Below are 21,034 nucleotides of genomic sequence, written 5' to 3'. Positions count from 1 at the left end.
GTCACAAAACTGGATGTTTAAAAAAAGGATATCGGTGGAAGAAAATACGCTGCCTGCATACATTTATTTGATATGTTATGTAATAATGTATGTGCGACTTGTCATTGATGTTAATATAACTGTTTTTTAACACATTTTTTTATTTTATTCGGCTCTTTGGCTGACATATTTATCAAAAGAAATTTAAATCTGGGAAATAATTTAGGAAGGAGTCTTTTTAGCAGAAGTGTGGCATGTCACAAGAGACATACTTCTTAATAATCAGTCAATATATAAGATTGATGTTTCCTTTGATGCACATTTTTCAAAAACTATAACAATCTGGCATATTTTTCCTCTTGAAGTTAAACAGAACTTGTATTGTAATACTGCTGTTATCATGAGCAAAATATTTTGATAGTATGATATCATGAGTTACCCTCTGATTCCACAGCATGTTCATCAGAGTATGTTTATCCATTTGTCTCTCTTTGGACAAAAAAGGTTGGAGAGAAGACCGTCATCCATCACCACACTAGAAAAGGTTTCTGTTCCAGAGGTTAGACCTTCCTGTTTTAATGCGAGCAGACAGGGAATATTTGGCTAGGTGTAATTTGAGATGACCTTGTCACGGCGAGCTTGAGGTTACAAGGTCAGAAAGCCTTATCATTCAGCAGCAGGCCCTGTTTCTGCTCCATGGTGACCCCCACTACTCGCCCCGTCTCTCACAGACACACACACACATATATGTGCACACATACTTAAACAAAAATGTGTCTGTGTTCCCACGGTTGCACCGGGTCTAAAGGTTGATGTATAGCAGCTTGTAAAGCAGAGCTGTCAGTCAGCTTTAACAGCCTATCACAAAGATCCAACAGGACATGCAGCCATGCACACAGGCTCAGGCCACTGAGAAGCTCAGCAACACTCCATAAAACTAGCTCAGACTCCATGAACGCTGACTTAGCCAAGCACAGAAAAACAACAGAGAAACATGGCTTTGATCTACGCTAACAGATAGTCACACTCAAGATGTGTGCACGCAAATATGACAGCTCCAACTGTCTTTCTCTCAAAATCACGCTTATCCATAACCCTGAACAACTCTGACACCTGTGGAGCCACGCAGTGCGGGAGCCTGTCCAAAGCCTGCTATCAATCCAAAACTGAGGACACATGTTTCATACTGAGTGGAAGTCGAACAGCATCTGTTCACTGCTCGGCCAGCGTCAGTCTGTCTGAGGTTCTGGTTTGCAGAAATTGCTGTGGTTACTGCTCTCCTCAGGCGAACCAACAGGTGGACAATAGCTGGCTCACAAAAATCCCATCTGGACCAATCCAAACACACAGTGCTGTCATATACATAGGACAGTGAGGACATGGGCAATAGCATCATTGTCTATTATCAATCTGTATTCACTGATTCACAGTTGGACTGGAGATCAAAGAAGAAGGAAAAAAGGTTATTTTAGTTAAAAAAACATGCATGGTAACAGACTGCTGGGAAAACTGATGAATCTCACAGATCCAGTCATGAAATTTAATAACAGCATAAAGCACACAATGTCTAAATGGAATTACAACTCAGTTCAAATAGTTTTCGTAGCTACATGCTGTGGTCCCCGGTACAACCTTGATTTTAAAAACACATATCAAACAAATGAACACAATACATGTTTGTGTGGGATCCACCAGGATGAGATTCTGGTGAGGAAGAATACACAAACAGAATCACAAATTGGAAATGATCAGATTTCTTTAAAGAAATAACCTTATAAAAACTGTCAATTAAATGCAATTAAAAATGCTAAAATCATTCATTTGTGAAGTGACATTTATTATTTAATTAAATTAGCACAACAGTAACTCCTAGTTATAACTAGTTATAACTCCAAAGCAACTGCACTGTAAGTTAAATTTAAAGGTTGTATAACCGGAAAAACTAACTGAATATATATTATGAGTAAAATATGAACTAAAATCAACCAACATATTTTTCATTTCTGGTTGTTACAACAGTGTATTATATAGTTGGTGCTTTTAATATTTCTAAAATCCTGACTACAGCTCTAATTTAATGTATGATCATATACTACACTATATAGTTTGTAAAAATGGTAATATGTTTGGCAAGAGCACATCTGGGTCAACTGGCTGTAACCTGGACAGATAAATACTCATTAATGGACTGCTAAGCTACCTGACCTGTGACCTATTCACTTCCTCTCGACTGAGGGTATTCAGGAGAAGAGCTGCAGGCGGATATGAAGCCTAATAAAGAATTTTCTCTTCTTCACTTGTCTTCTCTTTTTTGCTGTTTGATGTGAACCTTGTCTGCATTTGAAGTGGTTTTAAAAAGATGTACTTGTGGTAGCAGAGAGGGGATGTCACACAGAAAGGTCTCCTGAAACATCACAGGAATACTAAGCGTTGATTGTGGTAGTGCATGCTTTCAATTACTGAGCTTGCTCCTATTAAAATAGGAACCAGAAAAGAGTTTTCAAAGTAGTTTTTGTGTCTTTAAAATTACTATTACTATACCACTACTAGATAAAAAAGATAGAGTTATATTGTTTTTAGTAGGAATTATGCAAGAGTGCAGCTGGTAGATGGGTATTATATTGTTGATAAATAAATATGTGTTGCTACCAACACTGCATATTTCATCCAGGAGCAACAATGTTCAATCTCAGTCATAATTACAGGATTCACTATCAAATTATCTCCCTGTTCACTGCTGATACAATAGGTTACATCTTTTTTGTTGCTATTTGAAGCACATTAACATCCACAGCCTAATTAGTGCAAATTAATAATCAGCTGACACCTGGAATTAAATAGCCTGGTATTACTGTTGTTTCCTGACATCACCATCTGCTCCTGATGATCATTTTAAAGTAACAATTAAAGCTGGAAAACACCTCTATCCTGCAGTGGCTCTACTCTTACAGTTTTTTTTAAATCTTTATTTATTTAAAAAAAGATTTCTGTCTTTCTTCATGAAATGCTCTGATTACTTTTACACAGTCACACTTGAAATCTGCTCAGTACAAGCACAGTCTGGCCTGTTTAGCTGAAGCTGAAGGGGTTAAGAGCCTTACCCAAGGACACCACAGTGGTCAGAATGAGGACAAGCAATGCTTTTTCTCTTGTCCAGCTACTACCATTCCATTATCATGACCATTGATGGGAAAGATGAGACACAAACAGCAGATTAAAGTTGTGTAAGCATCAGATAATTCAAGAAAGTAAAACAGAACACAACACAGATAACTTTTACCTGTGTGTCTGTGAACTATGTATGCAACAGTAGGAATGATTTATGTTGCTTTAAAGAAAACAAGAATTGTTGACAAAGCACAATGAGCCTTGACATGTCCTACAATCAATCATACATACAGTCCATAAACACATTACTCATCCATATGAAAACACACAAGGGTGCCACTTCCCTCAATTGTTTATGTGTGGATTTAGTGGCTGCACAGCTGAAACCCATAAGAGTGACCCTCTTCATTCTTAATCATATCACACTATCAGTATTACTGACTGTCCAGTCAGTGATGACCCTGGAGGTCAGGAAGCTGTGTCGGACAAAAACAGAGAAGCTTCAGCAGAAGCAGTGAGCACGTGATCAAATAAACGTAAATGTAAGTGAGGGAAAGGAACCTGATGGAACTGCAGCTCCACAGAGATAAATAAAGAGATATTAAAACATGAAATGAAAAAAGGGCCAAAGGGGAACATAAGGAACATGTTTATGTGCGGATGTTTTAGTTGAGGTTCAGAAGAATGAGAATATAAGTCATGCTGTGACACATGCATACAGTAGAGACACAAAAGGACAAACACGGAACCATGTACAACTACAATATAATACGCACACAAATACTTTGGTGCCTGGACAAGGTTTGTCAGCCTGGCTGCTGTGATAATATATGCAGGTTTGGAAACAGGTGGACTAAGATATCCATGTGCTTGTATGGCCTCACGTTTTATTAATTATAATGTTTTATAGATTTTACACTGACAGAGTTCATCAGTATGTGCACATGTGACCAAAAGACCCTGTGCACTGAAATGTAGCTGATCCAGAAAACATAAAACAGAAAACATTACAGAAGACTAATTATAATGTTTTTAATTATATTAACACTAATTATACAGACAAGGGACTGGAAGGACTTTACTTGCATTGAGGGATAAAAACTTGATTGCATGTGCCAGACTATGTAAGAGAAAACAAAACATATATTAACTTTCCTAACCTTGAGCTCACAGACACCTACTCACTACATCCCATTGTCTGTTACAATGTGCGCTGCTTCATCTCACTTAGACATAGTGACCCTAAATTTTTGTTGCTGAACTCTGTGTCTAGAAGAGGACTATATGGACAAGCGTAATAGACAAGGAGGGGACCAGACAGAGATAAGGAATAAAAGGCAAAACTCAAGTGTGAAGGGGGAGGCCAAGAGTTATCACCTGGGTGACCTGAGGAGACCAAGAGCTTGAATCAGAGTGAGGCAGAAAAGCAATGCACAGGCATCAAAACCCAAAACCCTATTCCATAAAACATCTGCTATGTGTGCACGTTGCAAAGTTGTGCATGTGCTTCTCTTTTAGTGTATATGCTGCAGACAGCCTTCTCTTTTTCAAAGTGGAGAGGCAGTGTTGGTCATATGGTTGTGTTCAGAGGACCCCACTAGGACGGATGCCTCCTCAGTGTTTAATACCCCCTCCTGAGGTGTGAGATCATGTCTGCATCAAGGATGTTGACAAGAGAACAGAGACGCATGCACAAACTAGTGTGTGTATGTGTGGCTCAGTGTGTATGTACATATATGTGAGTGTGCATATGTATTAAAGCGTGTGTGTGAAGCAGATGGGAGGAAAGAGAAATTAGAGAGGGGTAAAAGGAGAGTAGCGACAGAAAGTCTGCAAAAGCATGTGTGTGTGTTTGTGTGTGTGTGTGTGTTGGACTGAAAGGGGCTGTGAGGGGTTAGGGGAGAGGGGGAGTAGTGTGGTTAGGCATCCAAAGTCAGTGAACATTTTTCTGGCAGGCCCTCTCAATGCTCCTGGCTGCTTGCCCGGCTCTGAAGCAAACTTAAACAAACTCCTGTTGCAGCCATCTGCTGGACCCACGGGATAAATCACAGCACTGCTCCGCTCTGTACTGCTCAGCCGCACCACTATCAGGTTACTGTGTTAGCGGCCTCACACACACACACACACACACACACACACACACACACACACACACTCTTAGGCATGCAGGCAACACATTACAGTCTCCCTCTCATTTACACACACACACTCACAGACACACACACCAAGCTGCGCGTCAGCCTGGAGCCAGGGCCTGCCATGGGGCTCACACCACCAGGAGAGGCCAGCAACATGTGGCCCCGTTAATACCACAGGCAGAGATGAAGGGGGGTGGGGGGGCTGAAAAGAAGAGCGGGGTGGGGGGGTTGCAGAGAAAGAAAGTAGAGGACTGAGGTGATGGGAGGGACAGAGGAGAGATGAAGAGAGATTGACTGGGAGAAGAAGAAAGAGAAAGAAGGGAGAAAGGAGACGACCTCTGACACCTAACTCGAGCCAAGTGCTATTTTTACAGCCCCCCGTAGAAGACAAGAACATAAAAACATCTCGAACCCCGAGAAGCCTCTGTGAGCTTTCATAACAAGTTAAGAGAAAGAAGGAAACACTGTATCTTAACAACTCAATCTTCGTCTCATAAATGTTAATGTACAGCACTTTGTCATCTTGTCCAGTACTTTATGTTAGAGCCTGGTTGACACATCTTCTAATTCTACAACCCTGGTAATAAATGTTGATACGGTACCATGTTAGGGCCATGGACAGTCACTAACAGTGCAGCTGGACACTAAGGAGTTTAGCTATCATTTGGGAAAAGTTAAATCTACTCTTGTGGCTTTCCATGTGACTGTGGCCTTGAGGCTGTGATCTGCAAATTAACCATGACTAGTTACATTGGTCCACAATTCACATAACTCTTGACCATGAGGGAAATTCCACTGACCAAGTTAGGAGTTCATATATTAGCATATGAGTAGCCTCACAGCCCTGGATTAGGTCAGGCATGTTTTCAATGAGTCGTACACATACACAGAGAGAGCCACATGAAAACTATATTAATAGCATTTCAACAGTGCAAATGTCATACATGAAAGGGACAGCAGGCAAAAAGTAACAAATAAATAATGACTGGCCTTTGGGAAATATCTGTGGTATCTATCTGTCACACAGATGGAGAAACTGTATCGGTTTATTTCTGACTCATAGTATGGTCACGTCACTGTATGAGACTCTCACCCATGGAAACTATTCACAAAGTCCCAGTAGCTCCTGACTATGTCTGTGTGTTTATGTGTTTTCATGCATGTGTATGTGATGCATGATGCCTTGGCCAGTCAGAGCATCTCTGTTGAAACTACACCACCTGGCTAACATTTAGGTCTTTCTGAGCAAACTGTATTGTTTGCAATGCGACGTGTTGCAAGCTACATTAACCGGCTCACAAGCCAAACTAATATCCTTCCAAGGGGATAATATGAACCTCTATTGTGCCTTTTACACAGATTACTCACATCAAGATAACTGGAGCCACCTCAAACAGGCAAAACCCAACAATTGCTGTACAAAGTAAATGACTGCAACAAGCACAGGTCATAAGCTCCTCCACTCTGTGGTTACTCCGATACTTTCAGCACATAGTGTTGAGACAACATAATATTAACCGTGTCATGACTACTGTATAGCCTGTGAACTGCATTCTTTTAGAGGTATCATAGTCTCTAGATTCATGGAAGGCTCAGTCCAAACCCCTTCTCTCTGTCTTCTCTTACCCAGCTGTCCTGGAGTTGGCAGGACAAGCTGAGTATGTGAGAGACCAGGTGGTTGATGGCATGTGTGGGGGTGAGGGTGGAGAGGGTCGGGGCCAGGACTTAGGAAGAGGGAGTAATACCAAGGAGGGAATGTCTTCTTCAGCCAAAATAAACTCTCACAAGATCACCAAAAATGCTAATCATTATCTCGCCTCTGGTTGGCCGAAAGAAAGAGGATGAAGCTATCTAGCAGCTGGTTGGTTGGAGCCGGTGTGTGTCTGTGTGCAGGGTGTAGGGCGAGAGGGTGTGTAGTATATTTAGACCACTACGGGGGGCTATTTTGGCTCCAGCTGACACCACCAGTTGTCCTGACAGCAAGGTGAGAGTCTTCCCTCTCTTCACCCCATTAGAAGCATCAGCAGGTCGAACAAAAGAGCAGGAGGAGGATGCAACAGCAAGGTGAAGCGAAGTGGGAAATGAAGAGGAAGAGCTGGAGTACAACCAACCACATTCACACCGACGTTCAGCAACACTTAGAAGGTCTAAAAGATCAAGAGTAATGAGTAGCACTTAATAGCAATGAATAAAAGTCAGTCAGCTGAGAGCATAAGTTACATGTTAAATGTCTGGCAAGAAAATTGGTCTGCTGTTAGCTACTGTACTGCTACACACTCCAGCTGTGTCCAGGTGCAGAACCACACACACGCATATACACAGCTGTGGCACAACCCAGCTGTATTTGCCAGCACAAGTGCAAACACCTGCCAGTACTCCCAAGCACCTGGCAGACACACGTGTGCACAAACACACACATTCACACATGCTGGCAGCTGCTCCGTATGTAACTGATGATCCAGATTACACTCTTTAAGTGTGTATGTAAGTGGAAGTCTGCAAATGTATGCTTCTATACGTGACTGTGGGTGAATGTGTGTTATGGCCAGAGGGCAGCTGGCAGGGAAAGCTGAGCTATAGTTACATTATACTCTTTCCTCTATAATTACCACCATCAAACCAGGATTCCTACTTTAAAACCCAGACTCCAGAGCTGTACTGCACAACAGCATCACCCCTTTTCCACAGTGGCATGTGTTCTGGTATGTCAGGATCCAGTACAACACAGTATTGGTACATGACAAACGAATAAGAGTGTGGACAATGTGGACTGGTTATAAAATAGAAAAGAAAACATTTTTATCCAGCACAGTCGCCAAACATTTTCAGCTTTCTATCACTTGCTATCTCTCATTTAGCCAGAAGAAAAGAGAAGAAGAGTTTCACAGAAACAAGCAACTTAGTTCTGCAGAGTAAGAAAGAAGTGTCATCAACACACTGAACAATACCTGCACAGACTATCTACTTTTCTTGTGAAATACCAAATCCGATTAATCACGAGTACTTTAATATAGATGTTTCGAAACCTACAGTATTTCTCTTCTTCTAATGTGCATCAAGGTGTGCTCTTATGACGCTGTCAGATGCTTGATATCCAGCAGGTTTTAAGAAGTGTTTCAAATCACAGGAGCAAAAAACCTGCGATAAAGTGTGTGTTTTTCTGTAAACATATATATTTAAGGGTTTATTTAACTGACTGAGATTAGGAATTTTTGTCTACAATAGCTGGCACAGCAGTACACACAAATCTAAACTTTAAAGCATCCCTTTAGAAACCTCTAAGTGAAATTACTATGTACATGTACAGTCCACATAACCCTCTTTCACTAAACTATACAGGGCTGGTCACGTACTGAAATCGTTTTTAGTTGTCCCATAATGTGGAGTTGAGACACAAAGTGGCAATGTGGGAACAGAGAAATATACTGATAAAAACTGTGTCAAAGAGAAGACAAAGGCCAAAAAGATCAAGATAAACAGAACAATGAAAGACAAGCAGTTAAGTACTTGTTTCCTGTGCACAAATCCCATTTAGGACCTTGACTATAGGCCACATCACACAAATACGCACACACACACTCACACTGTACTCCCATTCACATGACTTGCTTCTCACAGGAACCAAGCTTAATAGTTCACACATCGTTTACTGGCTCATTGCATACATATATTTTGGTGCCAAATGGGCACCCACAAAAGCACTTTTGAAAACAGTTCACAGCAGGGTCTAGGGCTTCAAGGATTTAGAAGGACACTGCCCTCTCTGTTCCCTTTTCACCCTGCCCAGTCAACTGGATTTGGACATTACTTTTTATAATGGTACAAATAATCATACAGAATAAAACCTGTTTCAGTGACGTGTTAAATATTTTGCGGAGTTTAAAACATTTTTTTGATGTATAACTAATAATTAAAATGTGGTCGTCTGTCAGCAACATCCGATAAGGATGAGTTCATGTTCACCTATAATATAAAAATCTACAGAATTCAAAGAGAATTCCAGTCAGTCTAGCATAGTTTTACAGATCACCGAGGATCCTTTATACTACGTGTATTATATGATGTCAAATGTAATATTATATGATGTTAAAATCAAAGTGCAATCCTGTGAGTTCACAGCTGAGAAAATTCCAAAAAGGAAGAGAAAGGCTCGGTCTGCAGCTTTCACAAAGAAGACTGAACGTGTTTTGAGATACTAATTAGATCTCTCGTCAGATTAGAGCTAGACAGGGATATGCTAAAAGTCACCAAACTGTCTAACTTGTCCGACTCTCTGGTGCAACAAAATCAATAAGCACAGTGCACATGCTTACACAGTCTAATTGGCAGACATATGTGTACACTGCTAAAACAAAAGTGGATGGAGGGTCATGGGGTTTGAACCAATGGGAAACAAAATCACAGCTTTGAGAACCAGTTCTTCTCCAGTAACAGAGCTCTTGCAAACAAGAACGAGAAAATAAGTGAGGTGACGTTTGTTCATCTACTGTAACTCAGATACTGCATTTAGACACAGTACATAGTTTTACATACACAAATGACACAGACAGTCACACAGTAATCTGATACACTTCTATCAAGGCCACATTCCAAACAACTTTCACTTCATGTGAAAATAATGGAACCCAGTCATTCATTTGAATAATCCCCAGTGGTGTCAACACCAGAGGATCAAGCAAAAGAATTCAAAGTGCTGAACACATCACAAGCAGAGACTGTAGGCACACAAAATACTGACGTGAACTGTGTTTCACGCTGACATGACAAGAAACTGTGTTTTTTTAACAGGTGTGTCAGAATCTTATATAGGTTGCTTCCCTCCAACATGACATATGACCTTTGCTGACCCTGCCCCTGAGTGCAGGGACCATATGGATATCCCTTCTCTGCTCGTCTCTGCAGGGTTAAAAGGTCAGTCAGCCTTCATCTGTCAGCTATAAACTAGCTCGAAGTCTGAAATGACATTAATGTCTTTTGGTCCGAGAGACAAAAAACCATCCTAAAAGCAACAGTGCCACGCTGCTGCTCTCTACAATACAGTCAATTACTCTTTGAACTCAATGGCACTGCTTTCTGCACCAACATAGGATGCGAGGAAATTTTCTGACAATGTTTGATTCAATCGCTCCGGTACATGCCAACCTATGAACACAATTAGCAGCAGAAAACACGTTCCTAGGCTTAGCTCCTAATCAAATATTTGAAGGGATGAGGAATAAGCTGCATAGGGACTTCTAATCTTTCATGTTCATCTAAAGTCTCCTACTTGCTTTGTATTCTACATAAATTCTAACCTGATGCATATTCAGTCTCTGCCACAGCACTGCTGTCTGCCTGTCACTCTGACACTGAGGAAACTGCCATGAGGAAATAAGTAAAAAGGAAAAAATTAGCAACTTTTCTGACTGTCAAAAACCTATTTAACAACAAAGTGTTAAAGCCAACTCACTCTGGAATGCATAGGCTATTTTCTAATCATACATAAAACTATTAGCATTTCAAATGTAGTTAATCAAAGCTAAATAATAAGTAATAGTGATTGTATTTGTAAGTCAGGATGTCTTCATACACACAGCAGGTAGGCTGTATTACTTTTGCCATGTCGATGATGCATTTTTATCTTTTCCTCCTTCTCTTCTGTGGCTGTTTTTTTTGTTTAGCAGCTGTAATGAACTACAGGACACAAGGAACGGACTGAACCAAGTGTCCGGGGGGAGGGGGTGGTGTCCTCCTTCATGCTTCAGTTTGATGCATAAAACCTTGTATTGTGCTTGTGGTTTTCTTTGTACTTCCTCTGTACTGAGCTGAACATGTTTTGTGTCTATTGGGTTAATGACAATAAAACCAAATCAAACATCTGCTTTTGTTTTTTGGTTAATGCAGAGAGGGTTTTAATTTCTGCTGTTAAAACAATTCACATCCAATTATAAATCTAACAATCATATATACACTTACACGTGCCCTTCAGGGACTAATGACGAGATGTTTATAAAAGTGTTGATAAGACACATCCTACTGTACAACTGAACTGTACTTTATTTCAAACAAGCTCAGTTATCAGTGCTTTCATTTTTAATGTATTAGTATTATAGTATAGCAAAGTTATTTTATGTGTTTGACATTGTCCCAGTGTAAAGTTGATGAATTGAATGGGACCAAGCAGGAAACTTTTAGAAATCAAATCAGGAAGCAGGATTATTATTATAGCTGAAACAGACGAGAAGCTAAATAAACAAGGTAAAGTACTCTATTACCTCTTATTTTATGACAGTTTTATATTTGTAAAACTAATTCAGAGCTTGTCAAGCAGTTTTTTTTAAGTTTGATATTACTTGAAAGTAAAGACTGCAGGACCTGCAGATTTGTGGAGACTAATTGATGGCAGCACAATACAGAAGCAGGAAGAGGTAGAACTTTTTGGAATAAGCGATGTGTGAGTAAATTTCATTGGAATGAAAGGACGTCACCTTGGAGTATTAAATGGAGTTCACCTAATAAATCTGTGTAGAGAACATGTGTAGTCCACGTAGTGTGCCAGTAGAGAAAAGGCGTCACTGTAGCTGGCTCAAGATTTGGCCAGATTGTTGAAGAATCTGATATTGACAGCAAAAACATTTTTGACACTTCAAAGAGTATGAGGGTCACAACCTGCAGTGTCAAACTGTAGCCAGAACATGCTGCACACAGCAGGCCAGACATACAGCAGAGAACTGAGGGACAGGCCTGGGGTGTTGTGGTGCAGCAAAGCAGAGAGGAGGCAGTAACTAATAGATTAGAAACAAAACACAGGAACACCTCCTTCAGATCTGCTCCATTCAGGATCAGATCTCTCCATTCAGATATGGGCAAGAATGCAGCACGGACGGATGCGAGTGGAAAGAAGGCGATTAAAGTTTTGAGTGCTAAATCAAAACCCACCTCCAGCAGCTTTGATATTAAGCCCCTCAAATACCAGAAGATTCCTTGTGAAACGCAAGACTGTCTGTTGGACACCACTGCTGGGAGAAGACAGAAGCACAGCTGCAAGAACTTTTCACTATACACGCGATATGAATGGTTTTGACTATACACACACACACACACAAACGCAGGAAGGACAGCTCACACCATATGTTAAGACACCGCTTCACATGCTTAAATTAACTAAACTCAAATAGAATCCCATTACTAGGGAAAACAGACTCTGCTGTAATATTCCCATCTATGATGAATTGATTGAGCGCGATTCCTTTTTCTTCTGTTGTCCTCTGGCTGCAATTTAAATCCCATTAACCCCCTCACCTTGTCTAAGCCTCCCACTCTTCTTTTTCTTCTTCTTCTTCAAATAGTTCACTCAGGATCATTTCTTCTTCTCGCTTTTCAGCTTCACATCCAGATATGTGTGTAAAGTGTAATTTTGCCCCCGCTCCTTCTTTCACTAAGCTATAAATCTTCCTTGGCGACACTGTCAAGATGCCGGCATGTTTTTCCTGTGACAGCAAATACCTTTTTTCCTTTTTTTACAGGATATGGGCCATGCAGTGATCTGCATCTTCAACATGAAACACACATAAACACACAATATGCACACGCGCATTGACACACATATCCCCCACTTAGACACACACACACACACACACACACCAAGTGAATGTTTGAACTTACACAGAAACCTGCCTCTGCTCTTCTTACGGGTCAACAATAATCATCCACTCTAAACAGTCACTCAGTAGACCACCATACAAAAGTAAACAGCCAAGCGTGGATACAGACACACACACCATTTACACTCATGTATACATATGAGTTTGTATGAGTGAGAGAGGCTTGATGTGTTTGTGTGTTCTATATCTGTGTATAATTATGTAGTATTTATCTTTGTAGGGCTTGACTAATGATTGATATATTTGCTCATTTAGTCTTTTATTTCCTTCTACAAGCAGAAGACACGCTGTTTACTATAGCGAGACTATGGGTTTAGTTATAAGCTCCAATCCCAGACGCTATATCAACAGTTATGTAATACTGGTTTTAAATCAGCTTAAAAAAACATATAGCTTTGATGTCACATGCTTACTTTGGATCTAAGCATCGTGATCATTAAATTATCTCATGACCATGTTTATATTCCTGCTTTTCTTGTTTTTTTTTTCAGTCTATATTAGTCATTTTTCTATTAGTATATTTTTAAGCGACCAAAGTGAATTATGTGATTGCAGTGTCCTCCCTGGGGCTCAACTGTGCATGAACATCTCCAACCTGTGCACTGATTTACCGGTAGACAAGCAGAAGATTAGACTCGATAATTAGCTTCTGAGGATGCTTTGCCATTTTGTCAGTAAAGGTGAGCTCACAATGTGCATTCGATCTATGAAAGAATAAAAAATGTACTTCACTAGTATTATTAATGAACTTTTAACTGCCTCCTTGTTCTCTTAGAAGCTACTTTTCTTGTTCTCCCCCGATAGAGGATAGATTTATTTAAATGTTTCCTCTTACAAACAACCATCCCATACTCCAGCTGCACAAATGTGCATTTTATTCTCAGATGCAAATTCTGACAATAACCTCATTCTGTCTGAAAATATAATCTAAAACCCTGTGAACATAGTATTAGCATATGCATAACACTTCCATTTGACACACACAGCATTGCTCTTTTGAATGTTAACCTTATATTTGTTTAGCTGAAGACACAGACTTCCATATTGTTAGTTGCTGCAATATTTCTTTATTTGTGGTTTTAATGTAAGGGCAGGTAATAATATACACAATCCTCCTTTACTGCAACAAGGCACTCCAAAGTTCCTTGCTGCAAGGTAATGAGGGTTCAGTAGTATGAAGTAGTCAAATCAGGATGGTATTTCTCAAGTTACTTTATTATATCCACTTCCTCTTTTCTCCACAGTGCTGAAATGCAGTGAAGAGATAGATAGAGAGGTGTGCCATCTCATTAAGCAGAAATATGAGTAAAATTCTATTTAAATCAATACACCTACCAGTCAGAATCATGTAAATAATAAATAGTTTTCCTATTGGTTTATGCTTGTAATGGAAAATCCATGAATAAAGTTGTAAAAAAAACTGCATCTGTTTTAATGAATCAACCACAAATAAGTAGTTTTATCAAGAGTGGAAGTAAAAGATCTGCTGATCAGCAGCCAGGAGCCGGAGGGTGTTCTATACTTACATACTTGTCAAAGGTCATGTCCAACATACCCATTAAACACACAGTAGCAGAGGAGAGAACATGATAACCACCCATTACATGTGTATGTGTGCATGTGTCCGTGTGTTACATTTAAGGGCTACTACAGTGTCCTGTGACAGATCTAATTTTATAGGCTAATTCATGGTATCTTACCAAGCAAGAAGAGAGACAGCACGGCATCGTCCATTCTTTTCACACCTCACAAGATAAACATTCAGACATGCACAATGTTTGCACTATATCAAACTGTACAATTACTAAAAATTGTGATCTCATTCTAGCCTAAAATGAACATTTATTACTGAAAGTGTATTTCTCGAGCTGTTCTTACTCTGTGGTCTTACTGTTTGCAGGAACTCTAGGAAATATACAGTATGTAACATCAAAAACTGCAATAGAATAGATGTAAGCATGTGTTTATCTTTGTGCACCTCCTTCCACCAGGCACACAGGGGACTAAAGGGAACTAGATGACCACTCCCTCCTGACAATCCAAAGCCCACTGATGACAGACCCTCTCAAGCATATATAGCATGGCGCTAAAACGACAAAACACCTGTTCCCCTGCAGCTCTCCCTTCCCCACAGAAACACACACTGGCACTTTCTCAACCATGAGGTCAGTGGTTGTGCCACCTGTAACACTCCAGCTCCAACATGATCACCCGAAACCCTATCTGTCATAACACCCCACCCTATGAAAAGCAGGTCCCATATTTATACTCTATATCAGGAGGATCCCTTCTCATGTGATTGCTATGAGCTCATCTGGGACTAGATCACATGGGAACTTTGGACAAATAATTCCAATAACATCTGATTTGAGGCTCTGAGGACAGAGGCTGTCATTGTGGAGAAGATTGCAAAGTCCACTGAGACAAAGTTCACATTTGAAATTTGTAATGTTTATTTTACTTGATTTGATCTGACAATAAGGACGCTGAATTTGTATTGAGTATGAAAAGTGCTACATAAATAAAACTGACTTAACTTGACTTGACTTAGCTTTGGAAATCATTACAGTGATAGTGTTTCTTCCAACACTTCTTTAAGGGACAGAGAGAAAATTAGGTGGACAGCTCCAGACAGCTGGTGTGAGTGTGCAGCATATTGAGGTTGCTGAGTGTGAATGGCATTCACAGATGTTTTTCACATGTCTTGCATGGCTGGACAATCAGAGTCTGCTTGTATAAGTTCTTTTCACCGAGCCAACTGAATGTCTAAATGCTCCTCAGATCTTTATTAACATATCACCATCCTCATTTGCCCTGTTCTCATCCCCTATATCCAGTAGCCCTGCCACATCCAACTCGCATCTTCTGCTATTGGTCATCTGGACAGGCCGGGTTCCGCTATCAGGTTTGTAACATCAGATATTAAATTTAAAAACTTTAGAGGCAAAAAAGGCATGAAGAACAACAGGAAAGTGAACAGTAATACAATGACCTCTCTCAGGAAATCTTCAGAAATGTGTAAACGTACTGAGTTAGCCCATCTGGACCACCTATGCAAGCATCTTCATTTGTCAATATCACTCATTACAACCATGAAAATAATAAAACACATCACCCAATTGCTGCAATATGCAAAGTCTCTAGAGCCAAGCACACATAAATGCTAAATATGTCAAACGGGGGAAGAATCAGAGCCACAAAGCACGACTAAATATGGAAATGATGGTCAGCAACGTTGTGATCACTGTGTCATGACGTCAACAGGCATCTATTATTAATGATATAATTACATTTGAACTAAGTAATCATATATGGCATTGCAAAATTAGTATATTAACATTCAACTTACACTATTTAACTATATATATATATATATATATATATATATATATATATATATATACTTCTGAGTATTTCACACCAAATGTGGGATGTAAGAGATAAAACAGATTCATACTGTGTTGGTCTATGTTTTTATTTTCCTTACACTAAGTTATTGTATTAAATTTAATAGTGGTGTTTAGATTATTATTAAACATAGAAAAACAAGTTCATGTAGGCTTTTTCAAGGACTGGAAAGAGAATAATGGTCTTCAAAGGAGGTTGAGTCTATACATCTAATTTGCAACACATGCCATTTTGCATCCGTGTTGTGATTTTTGCCAATATAAAAAGAAAAAGAGTGTTGGCCTGCTTTAAACTAACTTCTTCAGAAATGCTGGTCAAGATCTTCAGCATGCTCAAACCAAAACAAACTGTTTAGCACCGGCTGAGACATACTCTGTCATGCTTTCTCAAATAAACACACTCACACACATGCAACACAGTGAACACAAGGCTTGCCATGGCCTTCACAATCCCCCTAGTTTCGCTCTGGTGTTTATAGAAGTAGATTTTGACAGAAATGTTTGTCTCATTATTGCTCATCAGCTTTTAAACCTCCAGCCACACAAACACAATAAATGTGTTAAAGATCTGTTCTTCCTCAAAACGTAGTATTACATCACACAGTCAGCAAGTTCAAGCAGATCAGTGTATTTAACCCAAACAATTGTGAAAAGAAGACAGAGCACCATGTGCATTGCTTTTACTGTCATGCTACCCTGTCATCGCTTTGTGACAGAAATTCTACGAAGATAATGTCAAAATCATCCCGTGCCATGTGACTCAGAGGTTGAACAGGGGCAAACACAGTCTGCTCTGCTCTGTGGGAATGCAGAGGGCATTAATAGATGAAAGATAACGTTTCATTTTAACAAGGCTTAAGAGTACATGGAGGGAACTCTAAAAACAACTATTTTCTCATATCGGGGGGGTTTGTTTTTAGTCTTACCTTATGTCTAGACTGTGATGAGGCTGATTTGGGTTCTTTGCTCTCCCCATCTGAGGCTCCATGTCCCAGCCTATCCCCTTCCTGCTGCATGCTCTGGCCCACCTGCACCATGGCCTTACATTCCACACATGAGCCAATCACCATCATCCTCCCGTCATCCACCAGGAGTGTGCGTGCGCTCCGAGGTGCGTACAGGAACACAGGTAGCCTGGCCACTGTAACAGCACACAGCCTCCCTTGCCTGCGTTGCTCCTGCCTGCAGAAGAAACACACAAAAGCCTCGCAGCTGTACTGCCGGGCCCAGGGGGAGCTGGTCTGCTGGGAGTTGGCACTGGATAAGCTAGAGGTAGACGGGGTAGAGGGACCCAAGCCCTTGCTCTCATGCTGGGCCCACTGAGCATGTAGGTCATGATAGCAGAGTTTACAAGCTGACACCAGGCCGGTAGCATCAACTGGTTTGGCACGGGGTGCTGGTGGATGGACAGTGAGAAAAGGGAAGAAAGGCTCCCGCTCTCCACAACGTCCAGGTGGATTGACATGCAGCTGAAACTCTCCACCTGCACATAGCTCAGATCCACACAGGTAACACACTGACATGGAGCTGCTGGGACCAGAGGCCACACCTGTCTGGGAACGTGCTGGTCCAGACCCCTCAATGGCCATAGCAGCATGGTACCTGTTCAGGAAGGAGCTGACAGAGGTGATGAGGTCTTCACTGAGGCTGAGTCGATATGCATCCCAGATCTCTTCCAAGATGAAATGGCACTGCGGGCAGCTGTGAACGCGGCCATTCCTCATTCCCTGGGCATTAGGAGGGCAGGGCAACATACTGATGAAGGGAAAATACATCACACCACGGGACTTGCCTACACCAGCCTGTACATATACTACTTTCATATCTCCCCCACACTCCTGACCACAAAGGAAACAGGCATCATGGGAGGATTTGGGTTCAGGTGCACGCTCCATATGGTCTGAGGCTTTTCCTGAATGGGATGGATGAGGAGCACTGGTGGCCTGGTTGAGGGGGACTACATAGAGGCGCTGGAGGACAGGCACATCTGCCAGCTGGAAGCTTTGCCACTGCTGCATGAGGGAGGAATGGCAGCTGCCACAAACCAAAGTTGTACCTTCTGGACTGATAGGCACTGCACCACGGGGAGGGGAGTGAAGCCACAGGAAGGGGAAGAAAGGCTCACCCTGTGCCCTCTCCTGCTTCTGAACACTGACTTCAAAATGGCCATCATGTCTCAGCCCAGTGCCACAGATATAACACACACACTCTCCTGGACTGGAATGGTGCGATGGGACACTCTTCCTTGCTGAAAGATCTCTGGCAGTTCTGAGCTGAGTCGTTTGGCCTGTTTTGCTGGCATACATGTCCTTGTCATCATCACTTGTTATGTTAATGTCATCTTCATCAGAATTGTCAGAAATATCCTCCCCAGGAACAGCCACGTTACATTTAGTGGTGGCAGCAGCGGTGCCAACAGATGACATAGCAGCGGTGAGGGGATCCTCCACTCCTCCTCGGAACAGCAGCGATGGATGTCTGGACGGAGCGCAGCTGCTGTCACCAACACGCTGCATCTGACGCGGCTCCGCGTGTCTGACATTCCCCTCCTCCAGCCATCGCCTGTTGCGCATAATGACACCGTTGTCCTGCACAGGTGTGTCAGAGAGAGGACTGTCATAGCATCGCTGGGGGAATCTCTCCTGGGACTTTGCCAGAGGTTCTGATGATTGACAGACATTATTCATAATTTTAGCACCACGCCTCGCTGCCAGAACACTCTCCACTTTTGGCGATCCCTGCGCCCCGTAAACACCCACAGGGTAGCGGATTGCCCGCTGTGAATCTGGACTGTTTTTAACACTGATGACATTGTTTTTCCTGCCACTGTCTCTTGGCGATTTGCCAGATGCTCTCAGGCATTTGTCTTTGCCCACACTGACTCTGTCCACTAAATCCATCTCCGGGTCTGACATGTTCTCGTTTTCAGAAAACGATGAGAAATCCGACTCTGCGCCCCCGTCGTAGTTTTGGCTGCTGACACTGATTCTCCTCTCCAGATCATAAGAGATGTTCCATTCCTGCGGGACCCGCCGGGAGTCGCACTGGTAGGGCCGTTTTAACCAGTACATGCGCTTCTCAGTGGGCGTCCTGCTCCGCTCGAACGAGTTCCACTGCTCCGTCAGAAAGCAGTGGCACACGGCGCACACCAGCGCATGTCCATCCGGGCTCACTTCACATGCACCCGGGGCTGGCTCCTGATTTTGTAGAAAAGGGAAAAAAGGAACCCTCTCTTTTTGATATGTCACTTGCAATCTCAATTCCTTCCCCGGTGTAACTCCACTGCCGCATATAAAACAATGAACAAGCCCCCCTAGTCCATTGCGATCAGTCCTGGAAGTGTGACCGGGCAATGGGCTGTCCTCACCGGGCATAGCTGCAGCCATGAGACGGTGTTTCCGAGATAAGGGTGCCAGTTCCTTGTCACGGGGGGAGTGCATTGTTTTTAAACACTCAAACTATGCTACATGGCATGGCATCAACAGTTAGGTCATACTCCCTGTCCGAACTTATCTTAGGGTCCGGGAATCATGCAATCAAATTCAGTCCAAGTTACTCACTGAATGATAAGATAGAAGTTAGTCCATTGAAACGACAGCGTGCAGCGAAGGCAGCAAACCGGCAGCAACTGTTCAATCTTCCAAACACTGAGAGAAACTCACTGAAAACAGCCACAAAACAGCACAGACGTCCGTGTTATTTGAAGTCACCAGTCCGCATGTTTGCATTGGAGATCCGTCGGCACTTTGACAGAAGAACTTGGGATCACAGGTCTCCAGGTCTCCTCGCCAGCGAACTTTCCTGCCTGCGCTCTGCAAACTTTGGCTGCTAATTCGCTCGCACTGTACACAGCGCCATCCCCAATTCATGGGACCCGCTTCGACACCCCAAAGGCAACCTCCACCCCCCCACTCTTGTCAGCTCCCAGTAATATTTTAGCAAATATTTGGAGCGCACACTCCTGCTGTAGCTGCCCAAGTACTGACCGTGCACAGGATATCCACAGTTATCATCAGTTTGAGACTACGGATGCACACAGCCGAGGGGGGAACACATGGTCCCATAGTCTGTGTGTATGTGTGTGTGTGTGTGTGTGTGTGTGTGTGTGTGTGTGCGTTTTTTTTTTTTTAACTGCCTCCAACAGATTCCTGGCAAATACTGTTTTATCTGTGCTCAGTGTAAATATGAATTATGCTCACTCAAAACTTAAATTTACAAACGGAATACCATGTAAATATAATTATACAAGTGATATATAGCATTTTATCACATTTAAAGAGACAATTGTTGGAATATTTTTAGACATCAACTATAGGGTGGTCGTTACTGTGTGGCACACCCCATAACATTTTATGAGGAGCATGAGATAAAATTGGTAACATGTCATCAAGATACTCTTGCTTAAGGCAAGCTGTTTTGAAGGAGGAGGTGCTTTAACTCACAGGCAATTATAGTTTCTAATGAGTTTTTTTTTATCTAGACACTGGAGGAAGTCTAGTGTATTTCAAGCCAACTGAACATCCTATTGGTGTAATGGATGTAATGTAAAAAGATGCAAGTGTTGCTGGAGATTTGACTATTATTGTTTTATCTCATCCATGCACCTTGGTAGTAGGTGAAGTTCGGGGGCCTCTGTGCAAATACAAGGCCACCGGGAAGGAGCTGTGTCTTTCATGTGGAGATGGGAGACACTTGTGCAATGTGACAAGAACAGGTGCATCACAAGTTGTAGCCTTATGAAACAGCAGAATAAAAGACA

At 41.8% G+C, this 21,034-nt stretch overlaps 1 protein-coding gene across 1 annotated transcript in view; it reads right to left on the bottom strand.

The window, feature by feature from the left end:
* gse1 (Gse1 coiled-coil protein) overlaps positions 1-20,132 on the bottom strand; it is a 153,187-nt gene extending 133,055 nt beyond the window's left edge. Inside the window, exon 1 of the mRNA XM_026377558.1 lies at positions 17,202-20,132. Within this exon, the coding sequence (XP_026233343.1) occupies positions 17,202-19,715 (2,514 nt within the window). The 5' untranslated portion in view covers positions 19,716-20,132. The remainder of the gene's footprint in view (positions 1-17,201) is intronic.
* Positions 20,133-21,034: the final 902 nt, after the last annotated feature.

Source organism: Anabas testudineus, chromosome 3, assembly GCF_900324465.2.
Source record: "Anabas testudineus chromosome 3, fAnaTes1.2, whole genome shotgun sequence".
NCBI lineage: Eukaryota > Metazoa > Chordata > Actinopteri > Anabantiformes > Anabantidae > Anabas > Anabas testudineus.
Note: the sequence above shows the minus strand (reverse complement) of the source record. Positions and strands in the feature narration are given on the sequence as shown.